This window comes from Aulonocara sp. 'chitande type north' Nkhata Bay, linkage group LG15 (genome assembly GCF_057382095.1).
Source record: "Aulonocara sp. 'chitande type north' Nkhata Bay isolate Kocher_YH1m ecotype deep benthic linkage group LG15, A_spYH_male_GT1.1, whole genome shotgun sequence".
In the NCBI taxonomy this organism is placed as follows: domain Eukaryota; kingdom Metazoa; phylum Chordata; class Actinopteri; order Cichliformes; family Cichlidae; genus Aulonocara; species Aulonocara sp. 'chitande type north' Nkhata Bay.
In genome coordinates, this window is record NC_141358.1 from 35,159,635 (window position 1) to 35,177,945 (window position 18,311).

Consider the following 18,311-nt stretch of genomic DNA (forward strand, 5'->3'; position numbering starts at 1 on the left):
TCTTAAAGATCTCACAGTACCATACCGCATAAATAGAGAATTTGTGGTTCTACTAGAGTTTCTAAAAGTGGAATGGGAAGAAGAGCCTTCATCTTTCAGGCCCCTCCACTATAGAATCAACTCCCTGTTTGGATTCAGGAGACAGACACTCTCTCTACTTTGAATATTAAGCTTAAAACTGATTTTTTAAAAGGGTTATAATTAGGGCTGTATCAGGCAACCCTGAAATTTCCCTTAGTTATGCCACAAAAGGCCTAGACTGCAGGGAGCTTCCCATCATACATTGTTTCTTCTTCAATCACCTCATTTTCACTTTTTGTGTTTATGCACCACTTTGCATTCAATCATAAGTTATTATTAATCTCTGGCTCTCTTCCACATTAGGTTTTTTGTCCCTTCTTCCTCTTCTTACCCCCAACTGGTCACAGGAGATGGCCACCTCTCCCTGAGCGTTTCTACCTGTTAAAGGGAGTTTTTCCTTTCTACTGTTGCCAAGTGTTTGCCCAGAGGGCGTTGTATGATTGTTGGGGATTTATTCCAGGGTCTTTATCTTCCAATATAATATTCCAATGCTTTTTTGAATTGGTGCTATATAAATAAAACAGAATCAAATGGAATTGGTGACAGGAGGATAGCAGCAAGAATGAAACGGGAGGGGAAAAAAAGACAGGAGGCAGAAGTGGAGGTGACAAAGTTAAAGTTAGTGACCAAGAGAAGGAGGCACAGCTTAGGCTGAATAGTTTGGAGACAAAGTTAGAGAAAAAGGCTGGGTATATTAGGATAGACCACAGAGAAGGATCATGGATGTAGTGATGGGCATGTGTGACTGAAGAGGATGCTAGAGATCTGATCTGATTAAGATATAGGCAACCTAACTTCTTCATAATATTGTGAGTTGTGACCCGTGTTTTGTGATGGTGAGTCACAATCATGTAGATGTCATTAACAATAGAGTGGAGCCTCGTGGTAATAACTGTGACAGGCCTTTCATGGTCATTGTACCAACATGTCAATTACAAGGTTTCAATAGGAGTGAGTACTGAATGGAAAAGCACAAACATCACTTGTACTTCTTTTATTTCAAAGCCTTTCCTTTACAAAGCCAGGATTACTTACTGTAACAGTGCTTTGTTAATGAAGCTGAAGAGCATACCTTTCAGAGGATACTCCCAAAACACAGGTAGAGCACACACTGATATTAAAAAAAAAAGAAAAAAAAAAAGTACTTTTTGAGGTAGCCACAAGGACAGCATCAGTACTACATCTCTGACCTGACCCACTGAGAATTAGTAAGGCCTTTTCATAAAACACATACCCAACAGCAAGGCACAGGAGGGAGTTTGGGGTCAGAGGTCACCTCATGTAAATTTGAGGCTTTAACTTTTGTGAGAAGAAATTCTGTTCTTACACAACTCTTTTTTTTTTTAAACTTCTCTGCACACACAAAGTCACAAGGTAAAATATCAGCACCTAAAACAACATCAGAGATTTCTGAAACACCACAACCAAGAAATGAGCTGTGATAAAAAAGTTTAGGTCTGAGATGGAATTCAGTTATGTTCAGCTCCGTGCTTCACTTTGTGATGTACAGAACAGCATTAAAACAAAATACAAAGCTAAAAACGGCAATTTACTCAAATTTAATGGCACCAACTTGCTTAATTATTACTGAAGCACTACACAGTGTCAGGTATTATGACATAGATACAGTGGTGTGAAAAAGTGTTTGTCCCCTTCCTGATTTCCAAGTGTTTTACATATTTGTTATACTTGTCACCTATTAAACCAAGATAACCTGAGTAAATGCAAAATGCAGTTTTTACATGATGATTTCACTGATTAAGAGAGAGAAATTATCCAAAAGTAGTTGCCCTATGTGTTAATCATGAATTTACTGCGATTAACCACATTTTTTGGAAAGCTGAGTTCAGTTTCACTAAATAGACTCCGGCCTGACTACTGGCAGACCTGTTGAATCAAAAAAAAATCCTTAACTATAATCTGTCTGACAAAGTGAAGCAGGTTAAAATATCTCAAAAAGCAACACATCATGCCACAATCTAAAGAAACACCTGAGCAATAAAGTCTGGGAAGGAATGCAAAGCCATGTCTAAGGCTGTGGGCCTCCAGTGAACCACAGTGAAAGTCATTATGTCATATGGAGTAGACTTGGAACAGTGGTGACGTTTCCCAGGAGTGACTGGCCCACCAAAATGACTCCAAGTGAACAGCAAGGACTCATCCAGGAGGTCACAATAGAATCCAGAATAAAATTAAAGAATCACAGACTTGTCTAGTTAAGGCCACAGCTCATGATTCAACAATAAGAACCAGACTGGGCAAAAATGGCATCCATGGGAGAGTTCCAGGAGAAAACTACTGCTGACCAAAAACAAGAGAAAGACTCATCTCACATCTGCCAAAAACATCTTGATCATCCCCAAGAGAGCTAGGAAAATGTTCTGTGCAGCATTTCAGAAAAGGAACATCATACCAACAGTAAAATATGGTGGTGGGCTGTTTTGGTGCCTCTGGGTCTGGAAGACTCGCTGTGCTAAATGAAACCAGGAATTCTGCCGTCTGCCAAAACATCCTGAAGGAGAATGTCCGGCCATCTGCTTGTGACCTTAAGCTGAAGCGCACTTGGGTTCTGAAGCAGGACAATGATCCAAAACACACCAGCAAGTCCAACTCTGAATGGCTTTGGAGTGGCCTAGGCAAAGTTAAAAAAGCAGTTTCTGCTCTAAAACCCTCCAGTGTGGTTGAATTACAACAATTCTATAAAGATGAGTGGGACAAAACTCCTCCACAGCACTGTAAAAGTCTCATTGCCAGTTATTGCAAACGCTTGATTGCAGTTGTTTCTAGTAATGGTGGCCCAAACAGTTACTAGGTTTGGGTGGCAATCACTTTTCCCACACAGGGCCATGTAGGTTCCCCTAAATAATAAACACTTTCATTTAGAAACTGCATCTTGCATTTACTTGGGTCATCTATGCCTAATATTTAAATTTGTCTGATGATCTGAAACATTTAAGTGTGACAAACATACAAAAAAAAAAGGAAGCGAGCAAACACGTTTTCACACCACTGCAGATCTATCGTTGGGGCATGAACACTGTATTTAGCAGTATATAAATGATTACAGGCCAAAATTACTTGAACTGAAGCTGTGTTAGGTGTAGGCAGTCAGATTCTCAGGAGCCAGGGAGTGATCGAGATGACAAAACACAACACAATCCAATTTTTAAAAAAAGAAAAGAAAAAAAGAGCATTTACTCTGGGAGTGTTACTGCCATCGCCATGCATTCCTGCTCTACGTCATAATCACCGTGAGGAAAAGGGTTGACAATGGAGGTCTAGAAAGCTACACAAGTTAAAGTGACAGAAAATAAAAACAAAACAGAAGCTTTCACATTGCTTGAGAAATGCTGTCCAAATTCCAGATCAAGTAAAACTGAAATACACAAGAAAAGAAAGAAACCAAGTGCTACAGAAAAGACAGGAGGCCCAATTCTGACTGAAAGCCAAGTCCAACTTCATCAAATCAGATTCTCAGATAAAATAAGCAGCTACACCTGATTTAATGACAGGAACGACAGAAAGTTAATCAAGGAAACAGTTAGAGCTGCACAACCACAAAAGAATGATTTCCAAAAGGTTTAAGATAAAATATGCAATGTCAAAGCCAGCAGGCATCCTCAGACACAAATCACAGCAAGTGTCACTATTTCACCATCCAGTGAGTCTGGGAGAGTCATGCCCAAAGTGCGCTTTAACAACAAGGCTACATGATATGAACTACTTCACTCTATATAACTCATCTGTTACAGTTTAATACAGACTTTCTACAGTTAAAATCCAGTTGTGCAGCCTTGATGTATGACATAATTATCCCACTGAATCAATGAATGAGATCTGTGAAGTAACATTGCACATCCCGGGGCCAGATCTCAGTGGGGGTGGGGGGTGGAAAGAAGGGGGTGTTTCTGTCAGAACTGGGTCGACAAACTGGGGAAATGTGAGCTGGAACCAACCCGTTCCCTGATTTAAATAACCTTTGTCAAAGAAGGCAAATTTACAACTTCTTATAAAGAAAAAGGACTCAAGAAAACAATTCAATATAAATGAGAAAAGCACAGATAAGCTTTAGAATACAGAGAGGAGAATATGTGAAGGAAAATAAAATGAGCAGTTTACTGCTGGATGTTTCATATTAATCCATAATGCAGACTTTTATGTGTGCTACGTGAAACCTATTGTGACCAAGTAAGAAAAAAAAATCAGAGAAAGAACCATTATGATTACAGTTTCCCCCAAATGTGTCTTCTATAATAATTTTAATAACCCTACCCCTATAAGGTGCATTATTAGGAGTCACATTTGGGGTTACAGGTTATAATATCTGCCACATTAGAGACCACTTGCTGCGTCCGCATGTGAACACCACAAGCAGCATTTTGCTCCTGTGTTTATCTGGTTTTTCCTCACATTTTGCTACAATGTCAGAATGCTTCCAGTTCTTTTAAAGCTTACGTTACAATGAGACTGTAACAGAATCAGGCCTAGCAAAGCAAGAAGCAAAGAAGCAAGACAAACTTTGAAAGCAGATTATACTGTGAAGTGTCATTATTACCAATTAAAGATACAGTTTAAAAAAAAGGGGGGGGGGGGAGGTTTGGCTACTTGTGATTAAGTGCAATTTCTCTTGTGTGGTAAGAGCTGGAGAGGCTAGTTGGTATATGGAGGTCACTTAGTGGAAGTGTTGTTGGCAGTGAATCTTCCCCTCAGCTTGGTCCATAAGCTCCAGCATCTCCTGGATGACGGCCTGCAGTGCACGACCCAGGTCTTCTTTACTGTAAGGCTTTCCAAGAGGAGGCACATGAATAAAGGCAGAGCGGCCGTGGCTCAGGTACAGAGAGGTGTAGTAGGTAAAATCACAGAGATACCTGTCAAAGAAGGGAGCACGGTATTTAATAAATGAAGAGACTGACTCCATAACACAAACAAACAATAAAACAGCATTTCCATGACGCAAACTCGCCTCTCAGCTGAGCCACTCAACCGTGCACATACCTTCAAAGGGCCCTGATCACTACCTGTCACACTGAAGCATTGTTATGTCACTGCTAGACCTTGACAGCAGTAAACATATTTTGCCTTTTCCCAAAGGCCAAACTGCATAACGTGACTACTGTTTATATCATTACTATAGCCTGACAGCTGTCAGTATATCAGAAACACTGCTGTTTGTGGCCTAGCAGAACAATTTCAGGCTGCCTCTGAAATCTAAAGCTTAAAGCTTCAGTCAAAACTTCTAGATTCAACTAAGACAGACTTTACTTCAAGTAAAGCATCAGTTTAGCAGCTTAAGTGCATTTATCACTGCAACTAGCAACTAGCTAATTTGTCAGCCTAGTGTAGAAACTTTCAAAAAGCCTAAATTCAAACCATGAGAAAATATAAAAATAAACTCCAGAAAGCTCAGATTCAAGTCAAAGTTCTCTGTCTGTTCATCACTGGGAACTTTGTTTTCGATCTCTCATTATAGTAAAAATAGTGATTACAGTTTCTTTCAAACATTTGCCTCAAAAAACAAAATAAAATATTAGTCAGGCTCCAAAAATTGAACTTCAGCAGAAAACGCTGATAAGGTCTCAGTATTTACAATCATAGCAACATATCTGTGCCGAGTTCTGAGCTAGCCATCTCTATTTAAAAGTACCGCCATGTGAGCAGTACATGCAACAGTTGGACGGATAAAGATACACAACTTGGTAAAAGAGAAAAAACACATTAAATAATGACCTCCCGGCATCTCTGGAGACAGACACGGCTACTCCCAGCCCTGATGCATTCACTCTTTTGCAGACCGATTCCATGTCAATGATCGAGTTGATGCAGTCTGGGCCTCCAACAACGCAGCACTGTGAATCGGGGCAGAAGCTGCTGTTGTCCAGGCCCTTGTAACCATGATTTCTTCCACACTTCTCCAGCGTGACAGTTGTGGCCATACCCGAAACTCCAACATGAACTACCAACTGTCCAACAAAGAAAACAATAAAAACACAAAGTCAGAATGACTAGACTATTGTAGGCTTCCCTTACACCTGAGGCATCCATGCTCTCGAAACAGGGCCTAGGATTATTTTACTGAAACAAAAAAAAAGCAAGGAAACTCAAGATAAAAGCTCAAGCAGAATTTTACAATGTAGCCCCTTCATAGCGAGCTTTTAACAAAGGCACTTTCAAGCCCATAATTCATTGTATTGTTCATCGGGGCTTCTAACTCTTAAAGCAGCGGTCCCCGACCCCCGGACCAGTTGTTTGGTACCGGGCCGCAAGAGTTGAGGCTCGGGTGTGAAATTCATGATTTTAGTTTTTAGCACTATTTTTTTTTTTTTTTAATAGTTTTTATGGTTAAGTCTGTGTCCCTGGGTCTTTTCCCGTGTGTTACGAATACATCTTTTTTGGTACTGGTACTGGTTTTATTTTGTTGTATTTATCTGCAACACCTTAAAGGCCGGTCCGTGAAAATACTGTTGGACATAAACCGGTCCGTGGCGCAAAAAAAGGTTGGGGGACGGCAGTCTTAAAGTGCAATAATGCTGTCAGGTTAAATTAGGCTCTCCTCTTACCCGTGGATGATACTGCTTCCATAATGAAGGAACCAAACTCTGGACTTGTTGGTACTCAACAGGAACCTCGTGTACATGCAGATTCACATCACTGCCCAGCCCGAGCTTCTTCAGTTCCTGTCAGAGTAAAATTAAAACCTGAAGTTTAGAAATCATTCCACATGTTGAAACAGCAGTTTCAGCTTCTTCAGTTAAATTTAGATAATTTACAAAACTTGCAGTAGATAAGCCATGAAATGCATTCGTCATGCGGCGCTACGCGCTGTGGCGACCCCTTGTGAATAAAAGAGCAGCTGAAAGTAGTTTTACAGGATACTGTAGGCTGCCTCCTTTGCCTATGCTCTTATCATTTTTACTTCATGCTCACTGACATCACTGACTTCATGCTCTCTTAATGCTTTGCCATTCCCAAATGGTATAATTTTACAGTCAACTTGGCAAACAGAATGAACAAATACTTCAACCCCAAACTCAGGCTTCTTCAAAAGCAAAATCAAGAAATAAAATATGCCAAACACCGACTTCACATATAAAAACAAACAAATCTGTATCAAATTCAAAGCCAGTAACCCAACAGCTCCCCCAGTCTCCCTGCAGGACAAATAGCCCTGGACACTGACCTCCCAGCTGTATTGAAAGGAGGCTTATTTGACCACGTCTGTAACCCTGCCACAATGTGCCCTTTTGTTTGCCTTTAATATCCTTATCAAGTCCGTCTAGACACCCTGACAACCACCATCATCCCCCCCCACAAAACCTCTGACTAACACTGCTACATAGTACGAAGCCGGCTGTCAGCATCGCAGAACTGCCGCACAAACATCTTCCAAGTGTCGGCAAAAACCACATGACAACCTTCAAGACTTTTGAAAAGCATTTTTGGAGCTAGTATAAATAAATAAATAAATAAATAAATAAATAAATAAATAAATAAATAAATAAATAAATAAAAATAACACCGTCACACACTTTAACTGTATGGCACATTAACTTGTATCAAATAGACTTTTCCAAAAGTCATTTAAGTGTAAATACCAATTCTGCAAATTATTACCTCTTTATTAGATGCTAAAAAAATGAAACAAACAAACAAAGAAAGCCAATAAATACCTGTACTGCTACCCAGCTAGCGTTGACAGTGTGCTCTCCAAATGGCCCGAAACCTGCAAAAGATGTCAGCTGCTGAATTAATGTGGATTATGTTTGTGGTGTCTGCAAAAACAGACTTTTTTATAAGATTTATTTATTTGTTTAAATGCTTCTACTGATATGACCTTAAAGGTAGTTTCTAATGGAAAAAGGGGGCCGTTAAAGATTTGGGTTGACTGAAATGCTGATTTGCAATATAAAGGTATACATTTCGTCTTTTATGTCAAATGCAACATCCTTTTCAGTAGCATGACTGAGATGTAATTACCTGTTCTTTGAAATTATAAACTGTTGTTTTGAAGAATGCACCTCATTATTAATAAAATAAAGACCCGCTGATGCACAACTGCAAATGAAAAACGGTAAAATCTCAGCAGCCCATGGAAATTCACTCGGGGCTGTTTATATAAGGCTCTACCACGGATTCCCCCGCCCCACTGTCTATCCTAGGGTCACTGGGTCCCTGGGGGTTGGGTGGAGAGGGGATCAGTCAGTCTGACAGGCTGATGAAAAGGAGCAGAGTGAGGGGCCGGCAGCTGCCAGCCAGCCTGCTATTGTGAAGGTGCTGTTCCCAGGCAATCTACACTTCTCCTATCAGCTGGGGAGACACGTTTCTGCACCCCTTTGTGTCTATAAACAGCAAATTAATGTGTCTGTTCTGCCAAACGTCACCATTTAACACTGCTGTTTGCACTAACGAAAATATGTTCATATAGCTGGACTTGAAATTGCATCGGAGTGTGATTTAGATAAACAAATATGTGCATACACAGTACTTGTTATATTAACAAGTATTATAAATTGGTGATTATTACATAGGGATGTAACTTTGAATCGCAAGTGATGCAAAATAAGTTTTCTGAAATACAACACAGAGACTGGTTGATGAACAGCAGCTCTAAGTCTACACTAGATTACCATAATGCAAAATAATGAGACTAAACAGGATGAACTAGCATAAAGAAACTCATTCAATAACTTATCAATAGTGGAACCTAGTCACCATCTGGGAATAGGATATGTATTTTTAGCCACAGATCTATAAAGGCATCACACACAACAACTGGACAGAGGAAGATACGAATAATTCAAAGCAATAAAGAATAAAAAACAATAATTTAGGCTAAACGGTTCATTATTAAAATCTCTCTGTATTGTGTTTTCACCTTTATCTTTTGTTCATCTATCTATATTTTGTCGATTACTGACATAACTCCTATGATATCAGTTTTTTTAAACTGAAATAATTTCAATAATGTCCCAAGTCACAACTAACAACATCTAATATTTATGAAAATATATGCATTATTACCTTTGCTGCCATATGGTATTGTGCTCAGTATTAGTGACTAATACTTCAGATGAACACGAGCTATTTGAAAGCATTTAGAAACAAATATGATACCGTAGCCATAGAGCAAAACAAATGTGTAGACAACACAAAAGGCGCTTGTTTTTGGAGGAGTAATTTGTTTACTGTCTGCGGCCTTTCAGCTGAAGTCATCTAAAACAATGGTGAGACCACCGAACCGGCCTGTAGCGTCAATAATGCATCCCCCCCAAAACTCTAAAGGGTCAAAACTCCCACAAAACAACTCGTTCCTTTCTGTACAGTTGCAACAGAGTGGAGCAGGAACGACCTGACGCCATTAATGGAGCAGCTTTAGTCTCCTCAACTTTTCCTCAACAGACAAAAGAGACAACGACAGCGGATAAAAGAGCCCAAACCTGTAACGACCACAGCCCGTTTACTGTTATCCATCTCCCGTCCCGTTCACGAGGAACCGTTGCCTCTTTTTCTCGGTCTTTACTTTGAACAGGGTTAGAACGAGAGTCTACCCCGCAGAGCTGACGGCTCCTTCTCCCACACACAGACCAAACCGGAGGTACTCCCTCCTTCCGCAGGCAGCCTAAGACGTGACGTGATTACGTCAGCAAACCCCCCGAAAAGCTACAAAAATGTATACAAAGGCAGTATACATTTTTGAAAGATTTTTTTAAATTGCTCATTTATTTATTTGTTTAATTGAAAAATATAAATCCATTCATTGCCTGCGCTGAAGATGTAACTTCAAAAATGAATATTATTTTCATTTTCTATTAAACTATTTACATTACTGTGCAAAGGTCTTGAGCTACCCGTTTTTCTTTATATTTTGCAAGTAAAATGGGAAATAGGTGCAGATATATATCGAAGCATGTGCAAACATACATGAAAATACAGAATATAAAGCAAAAAACAGAGTCTATACAATTCTAACCAGCATGAAAGTCAATATTTACCTTTATTCTTTTATTCTTCAACACAACTTGAACTCTATTAAGCTTTCTCGTGACCTTTTTTAATATGGCTGTTTTATACTTAAATGATATAGGTCAGTGTAAGTGGTATAAGAAAGAAAGAAAAAAACAAAAAGCATTTCTCTGAAAATGGTCAACTATTAGGATGGACTGTAAATGAGTTAAAAAGCAATGAATTTCTAAGGAAAAACTTTGAAAGACCTTCAGAAAGCCTGGAGAGCTGTTGCTAATAACTGCTTTAAAATAAGAAGAAAGTGGTTATGGTTGTATTCTACATTATAATGATGAACAATGTGTTGAACTCAGTGTGTTTTTGGCTGTTGACCTGCTTTTGGATTTCATGTAAATCCTGTGTCTCATATCTGAAAACTTTTCAGTTATTTGGATCATTCGCCTCCATTTCCCAGTGTATTTGTTGACTTTAACGATCAGTAGTTTCAAACAATTGGTAAGGGACTAAAAATGTAAGAAGAAAGAAGAATAAAATTCTTTAAATAACTAATCTAACTGTTTGCTCACCACCAGAACGCCATACAGTCTCCGGTTATCAGTTTTAAAATCTGGGAGAAAACATGGTTCAGATAAAGGGGATTCTCTGCTAAATTAAACACCCACTAGTAAACTATCTTTATAAATAAAACAAAATAAGTATACCTTAAGTATATCTTGGGAATAGGAGAGATGCAGCTAAAATAAAATAAAAAATGCAATTTTAATATTTGATCTGATTATTTTGATGATATTTTTTACTTTACTTATTCTTATTCCTATCCCTTTAAAGTGGCAAACACGAAAAGAGATGCACATTTTAATCTTCGCACCTTTCATTTGTGCTCATTTGATATTGGAAATGCGTGTTTCTGACAGTAGGGGGCAGCATCATATAATACAGCCATGAATGCGCCTCGCCACACCGGAAGACAAAGAGTAAAAGTAGGTGGGAAAATCGTGTTAGCAAGTAAGACACTAAAAGAAAAAAAAGAAACAATCAAGAAACCATCAAAATGGTGAGTTGTTAAAACTTTTATTCTCTTCAGTGGCGCTGAGTGCTAGATTTTCAGCTAGCATTTTCAGTGCTAGCAGCATCGCCTTGCCTCTCTATACTCGGTCCGTTAGCTATGGGAAGTTAGCTTAGCAGCTAAATTAAGCATCGTTTACGTAAACTAGTCGTTTTTAATAAGCATATATATCCAGACTTAACACACAGCTTTGGAAAGCTTTTAGGTCGTGCTCCACTTGCTGAGGCGGGGATTTATTATCTCGTTTAGCTCCATACTCTTGCAGCTGTAAGGTTACTGACAGTTCAGTGGAGTCGGTGAGTAAACGACGTAGACATAAAGGCACTCTTAAAAAACCTGAACATAAAATCACCTTCATGTCTTTACGCCAAACACCGCGGCTATGGAGACGTTTTCTCTGGAATAAAACACTCCTGGCTGTTTTATGCACTCTCGCTTCAGTGCTCACTTCGGTAAATGCTGTTGATTACACATCTTTTGCCATGTTTGACCTGCTTCTCTGTTGTTTTGCAGCTTCCCCTGTCTCTGCTGAAGACTGCCCAGAACCACCCTATGGTGAGACTAACCTGGACCGTGTATACAATTTTATATAACAGGCTGTAAAATAATAATAGTCATGAGGAGAGAAAGTGACATCTCAAGATTTCTTACATGTAGAAAGCAGTGAATTGTAAATGTGTGAGCAGAAAATGATTCAGGTTTCTTTTGAAATTTATACTGTATATAATTGTGGATTCAGCTCTGACTGTCTCATTTTATTTTGCTAAACTATCGCCCGTCCTAATTTCTTTTTAGAACTTTAATTGGCACAAGTTCAGTTTAGTTTTTGTAGTGAGTATTGAAACTTTTAATACAGCTGTGAATTCTGAAAACATTGTAAGACAAGCTTTCCCCCCTCGTCTTTTCTCTCTGTAGTTGGTGGAGCTGAAGAATGGAGAGACGTACAACGGTCACCTGGTCAGTTGTGATAACTGGATGAACATCAACCTGAGAGAAGTCATCTGCACATCCAGGGTAACACTGACCTTGCTCTTACATTAAACTCTAGATTAATGACTGATGGTTAAAAAAGACAGTTTTCAGTGATTACTTGAAGCTTTCATTGTTGTGTGCAGAGTTATCATTTTATATTAAGGCTGAGTAAGTTATTTACACTTTTTGGTGGATACACCTGCTGGCTGTCTGCGCTCTGGTGTTTGTGCACAGCCCTGCTTTTCTCTAACTGTTCCAAAAACACTGATTTGGAATGAGCCACACATTAGTCTAGATAAATAGGTACAGGGAATTTTGAATGGAATGAGAGTGAACTTTTGGATTTTTTTCCCCCCCTTTTGCTGTAAATACACTACTAAAGTATTGTTTCAGTACAGATATTTCTATATATGTAGCTGTTCGGTCTTATGAGAGAGTGCTTTTTTTTTTTTTTTTTTTTAATCTTGAGTTAATTGTTAAGCCAATTTGATGAACCGAAAGCCCCACTCCACCTCTCACAGGATGGAGATAAGTTCTGGAGAATGCCTGAGTGCTACATCCGAGGAAGCACCATCAAATATCTACGAATCCCAGATGAAATCATCGATATGGTGAAGGAGGAGGTGGTGTCGAAGGGGCGTGGACGTGGAGGCGCCCAGCAGAACAAACAGCAGGGCAAAGGAAGAGGAGCAGGTGGCCGAGGTGAGAGGAAGCAGCTTTTGTTGTTCGTGCTGGATGTCTTAATAAACATGGGAGAGTACTGAGTATCGTTTCCACATTTCTGTCAGTTCTTTCCAGAGTGTTCATAAGTTAACAAATTTACACCTGATAAGTGTAAAAATAAATTATCTAAGTTCAACTTTAATTTCACTGAGGTTAAAAAATTATCGAATCCCTAACCAATCTAGGAACCCATGACTATTATCGTAATCATAGCTGAAATTTCTGACAGCTTCTACCACATACAATTATGCAGGATTTGACCAACAGGAGCCTCATAACTTTTTCTTATAAGTGTTTCATTTAAAGTCTTTTCATATCTACTACCTTCTTTTTTTTGTTCACATGAGAGGATTTTGGCTGCTTCACATCAAAACCTGATGATTTGTAAAATATATCAAACAGATCTTTCCAGTTGGGCAGCACGGTGGTGTGGTAGTTAAAAATGTGGCCTCTCAGAATAAAGGTCCTGGGTTTGATTGCATTGTGGTTTCTGTAGGCCCCCAAATCTGCTCGCAAAGTTGGACATCCACAAATATTTTGGGGATTTGAAGGATCTATGTTAACTTAAGATACACTCTTGAAAGTCCGTACTGCTAAAGCAGTAGTACCAGATATTTCCCTATTTCCCTAGACCTAGCTAAGGTACTTTTCTTAGAAAATGAAGTTTTGATTCCCAAGTGCATCTTTCACCCCCGATTTTCTTTTTCCTCTGACAAACCTGTGATAGTCAGGTGTGAGGCATTTCCAGTTATTAAACATATATTGGTCTTTACTTGGTGTTGGTGGCAGGTTCTTTATAACTTTAAATTTTTTCTGTTTTCAATGTCATATACCAATTCTCCTTAACTGCATTATTAATTCTATTTATTTTTTTTCTATCAATTTTAAATATTAAGATTTGGTCATGTTTACAGGGGAATGGGGATACTTTCTGTTACCTGCTCTAACACAGACTTTCTCTTGTATCTTCTCTGTAGGTCTGTTTGGCAGCCGTGGCCGAGGGATGACTGGCCCCGGTCGGGGTCAGCAGCAGCAGCAGCAGCAGTCGGATAAGAAACCAGGAAAACCACAGGGAATGAAGAACCAGCACTGAAGGACGACGCTGCACCTCTGACAACATCCTGTTAATCAGTGATTCTTCCTTCGGCACATGAAGAAAAAAAGTCTCTGTGGTGTGTTTTTTCTGCTGTGATCTTTGTTAGGACTGATTGTCACAGAAATCTCACTGTGAGACGTTAAGAGAAGCCGTGCTTTTGCACTGAATTTTGTTTTTTAACATCTGGAAGTTGATATTAACATTTTTTTATGAAAATGCCAGTGTATCGGCCAGAGCTGGCAGACTCCTCCTTTAGCATCAGTTTGTATATCGTTATAACAAGAACATTTTGTATCATAAACCACATTATCTAAATTCCACTTTGCATCTGTTGGTACACTGGGAAAATGTTTTTACTTTTAGTTTTTGACGGTTGTCTCCTCAGGTGTGGTTTTCATGGTGTAGTGGCCCATCTTCTGTTGCAAGAATACTTTGTTTTCCTCGTTGTTTGTGAAGTTTTGTGGTTTGAGACCTTTCTTCTTTTTTTGTCTGCTTGCTCCGCTGTGGGGTCAGTCACAGCAGGTGAACAGCAGACTGATAACCAGGAGACACAAATTCAGTCCCTGTAAATTAACACTTCTGTTAAAACGTTTGTAAGACAACCAGTTAGGATATACAGACAAAAAGATTCTCATATTCTTAAGTCTGAAATGGATAGTCCAACATGTGACGTGTTGGTTGGGTTTCATTTTATTTTTGTAACAAAAGACGATATTGTAATTTATTTACAGGAGAACATGAGAATAAAACAGCTTTTGTTAAAGGAGTTGTAATTATTAAGTACTCATGTCTGAGTCTCAGTTTGCTGTTCAGGGTCTTGTTCAATATTGTGGTGAATTAAGTGGTGCTGATATCAAGCTTTTCTAGTCTGAACAGTCAAAGTGCATTAATTCATACACTGATTTATTCTGTGCCTTTTGGGGCTTTTAAAGTAATGGACACACACACACATTCTGAGCCATAGGTACCACCACCTAGATATATACAGGTGAAACTCTAAAAATTAGAATATCATGCAAAAGTTCATTTAAGTAATTCAACTCAAAAGGTGAAACTAATATATGATATAGACTCAGTACATGCAAAGCAATATATTTCAAGCCTTAATTTGTTATAATTTTGATGATTGTGGCTTATAGTTTATGAAAACCCCAAATTCAGAAGCTCAGAAAATTATAATATTGTAAGAAGGTTTAATGTTGTAGGCTCAAAGTGTCACACTAATCAGTTAATGAATCCAAAACGCCTGCAAAGGCTTCCCGAGCCTTTAATTGTCCATTAGGCTGGTTCAGTTCAGTAGGAATCTCAATCGTGGGGAAAACTGCTGACCTGACAGTTGTGCAGAAAACCATCATTGGCAGCCTCCATAAGGAGGGAAGGTAACAAAAGGTCATTTCAGAAGAAGGTGGATGTTCCCAAAGTGCTGTATCAAAGCCCATTAATAGAAAGTTATGTGGAAGAGAAAGGTGCAAAAGAAAAAGGCGCACAAGCATCAGGGATGACCGCAGCCTGAAGAAGATTGTCAGGGAAAGGCCATTCAAAAGTGTGAAGGACCTTCAGAAGGAGTGGACTGAGGCTGGAGTTAGTGCATCAAGACCTGCCACACAGACACAGATCCTGGACATGGGCTTTGTATTCCTCTTGTCAAGCTGCTCCTAAAGAACAAACAACAGAATCGCCTCACCTGGGCTAAAAGAAAAAAAAGAACTAGTTTGTTGCTCAGTGGTCCAAAGTCCTCTTCTGATGAGAGCAAATTTTGCATCTCATTTGGAAACCAAGGTCCCAGAGTCTGGAGGAAGAATGGGGAGGCACACAATTCAAGATGCTTGAAGTCCAGTGTGAAGTTTCCACAGTCTGTGTTGATTTGGGGAGCTGTGTCGTCTACCGGTGTTGATCTACTGTGCTTTGTTAAGTCCAGAGCCAACGCAGCCGTCTAACAGGACATTTCTTCATGCTTCCTTCCACAGACCAGCTTTATGGAGATGCTGACTTCATTTTCCAGCAGGACTTGGCACCTGCCCACACTGCAAAAGATACCAAAACCTAGTTCAATGACCATGGGGCAACTGTGCTTGATTGGCCAGCAAACTCGCCTGACCTGAACCCCATAGACAATTTATGGGGCATTGCCAAGAGAAAGATGAGAGACATGAGACTGAACAATACATAAGAGCTGAAGGCTGCTATTGAAGCATCCTGGTCTCCCATAACACCTCAGCAGTGCCACAGGCTGATAGCATGCATGCCATGCTGCATCGAGGCAGTAATTCATGCAAAAGGGGCCCAAACCAAGTACTGAGTACATATGTATGATTATACTTTTTAGAGGTCCAAAATTTCTCTCTTTAAAATCCTTGTTTTATTGATCTCATGTAATATTCAAATTTTCCGAGATTTTGAAATTGGGGTTTTCATAAGCTGTAATGATCAACAAAATCATAAAAAGTAAAGGCTTTTAATATCTTGCTTTACATGTAATTAGTCTCTGGCATATATTAGTTTGACCTTTTAAGTTGAATTAGTGAAATAAATGAACTTTTGCATGATATTCTAATTTTTTTGAGTTTCACTTGTATAAAGTAAATGCTGAGTCTGTACAATTCTAATAAGCTTGGAAGTCAGTATTTGGTATGATCACCTTTATCCTTCAACACAGCCTGAAATGAACACCATCCACACAGATACAGCAGCCAGGGAAGAAGAAGAATATCATATGAAAAAGGCCCGGAGTAAATGTGGTTATCCTAGCTGGAATTTTGTCAAAGCTGGGAAGACACCTAAAAAAGGCTCAAGGAGAGCAGGACAACTGTTGCCTAAGCAGAAACCTCTACTGGTCCCTTATGTGTCAGGAGTATCGGAACAGCTGAGATACATTTACTCTAAACACCACGTCTGCGTGACTTTAAAACCCAAAAACACGCTGCACCAAAAATTAGTTCACCCAAAGATCTGGTCCACTGACACAAACAGAGTAATATAGTGTACACTGTTAAGTGCCAGGAGGATTGCCATGATTTATACATTGTAGAGACCAAACAACCTCTGGCTAAGTAGATGCCACAACACAGAAGAGCTAACTCGTCAGGCCAGGACTCTGCAGTCTATTTACACCTACAGGCCGGTGGACACTCTTTCAATGATGAAGATGTACACATCCTGGACAGGGAGGAATGCTGGTTTGAGCGTTTGGAGTCAAGGAGGCTATTTACATGAAAAGGGAAAGAGGAGGAGCCGTAGGGATACATCTTTCACCATCTTGCAATGCTGTGATTGGAGACATTCTCCAAATCTATGTGACTTGTATTCATGGCCATTGATCAGTGGTCATTACAATTTGCATGTTAATGATCAGGAAACTGACCTCATAGCCTGGTTGCGGGGGTGGGGGGTGGGGTCTATCCCAGCCATTCTATTGTATCTCTTGCTTCGTGTTTAAGGTCACTGTCTGCTGGAAGGTGAGTCTCCTTCCCAGTCTCAAGTCCTTTGCAGCCTCCAACAGGTTTTCTTCCAGGACCTTCCAGGATTTTCTTCCAGGTTCTTCCAGCTCCATCCATCTTCCCATCAACTCTGACCAGCTTCACTGTCCCTGCTGAAGAAAAGCATCCCCACAGCATGATGCTGCAACCACCATGTTTCACAGTGGGGATGGTGTGTTCAGGGTGATGAGCAGGCAGTGTTACTTTTGCTCCTCACGTAGCGCTTTGTATTTAGGCCCAACTTTAGTCTTATCTGACCAGAGCACCTTCTTCCACACAGTTGCTGTGTCCCCTTCATGTCTCCTGGCAAACTGCAAAAGGCACTTTTTATGTATTTCTGTCAACAATGGCTTTTTTCTTGTCGCTCTTCTTTATAGGCCAGATTTGTGGAGTACACGACTTACAGATTCTCCCCACATGAGTTGTGGATTTTTCCAGCTCCTCCAGAGTGACCGTGGGCCTCTTAGAAACTCCTCTGACCAGTGCTTTCCTTGCTCAACCTAACCCTACAACTTTTATCTACATCCATGTCTCCTTTTTGTACCACATAACAATTATGTGCTACTTTGTGTTGGTCAGTCACTGACAATCTCAATCGAAAACATTGAAGTTTGTGGCTGTAAGGTGACAAAATGTTTAAAAGTTGAAGGGGTATGAATTTTTTTCAATGCACTGTAAACAACCATAAAACATAAATATGTTATTGTATTAAAATTTTTAAAAACACTATTGATTTACTCACAATGAATCATAAAATAACCAGATAATCTAAGTCAGACAGTCTCCTAAAGCTGAACAGATTTTTTTTCCAGAGGGGGTTAATTTTCAATAAGTGACTGAAAATGTGTAACTATGGCAGAAATAATACATTTTAGGTCACATGTGTGTTACAACTACTTCATTGACTATATCAGAGGAAACATTTTCCAATGTACTT

At 39.5% G+C, this 18,311-nt stretch overlaps 2 protein-coding genes across 2 annotated transcripts; one reads left to right on the plus strand and one right to left on the minus strand.

Annotated features, from left to right (window-relative positions):
- Positions 1 to 1,060: 1,060 nt before the first annotated feature.
- LOC147313512 (pyroglutamyl-peptidase 1-like) lies at positions 1,061 to 9,667 on the minus strand. Its single transcript, XM_086263117.1, has 5 exons — positions 9,516 to 9,667; positions 7,749 to 7,801; positions 6,639 to 6,755; positions 5,809 to 6,041; positions 1,061 to 4,949 (listed from the first exon to the last, which is right to left on the minus strand). Exons 1-5 carry the CDS (start codon positions 9,547 to 9,549, stop codon positions 4,754 to 4,756), a joined length of 633 nt encoding a protein of 210 aa, XP_086119243.1. The 5' UTR covers positions 9,550 to 9,667; the 3' UTR covers positions 1,061 to 4,753.
- Positions 9,668 to 10,951: 1,284 nt separating this feature from the next.
- lsm4 (LSM4 homolog, U6 small nuclear RNA and mRNA degradation associated) lies at positions 10,952 to 14,661 on the plus strand. Its single transcript, XM_086263118.1, has 5 exons — positions 10,952 to 11,095; positions 11,621 to 11,662; positions 12,023 to 12,121; positions 12,601 to 12,781; positions 13,780 to 14,661. Exons 1-5 carry the CDS (start codon positions 11,093 to 11,095, stop codon positions 13,893 to 13,895), a joined length of 441 nt encoding a protein of 146 aa, XP_086119244.1. The 5' UTR covers positions 10,952 to 11,092; the 3' UTR covers positions 13,896 to 14,661.
- The last annotated feature ends 3,650 nt before the right edge of the window (positions 14,662 to 18,311 follow it).

What these genes read in the sequence shown, in the direction of transcription:
- lsm4 (XM_086263118.1), top strand. An exon ending in CTGCCCAGAACCACCCTATG is followed by an intron (nt 11,663 to 12,022) that starts GTGAGACTAACC and finishes TTCTCTCTGTAG; the next exon opens with TTGGTGGAGCTGAAGAATGG. An exon ending in AAGAGGAGCAGGTGGCCGAG is followed by an intron (nt 12,782 to 13,779) that starts GTGAGAGGAAGC and finishes TCTTCTCTGTAG; the next exon opens with GTCTGTTTGGCAGCCGTGGC.
- LOC147313512 (XM_086263117.1), bottom strand. Translation starts at nt 9,549, where the DNA reads ATGGATAACAGTAAACGGGCTGTGGTCGTTACAG. An exon ending in ACGGGCTGTGGTCGTTACAG is followed by an intron (nt 7,802 to 9,515) that starts GTTTGGGCTCTT and finishes CATCTTTTGCAG; the next exon opens with GTTTCGGGCCATTTGGAGAG. An exon ending in CTAGCTGGGTAGCAGTACAG is followed by an intron (nt 6,756 to 7,748) that starts GTATTTATTGGC and finishes TTACTCTGACAG; the next exon opens with GAACTGAAGAAGCTCGGGCT.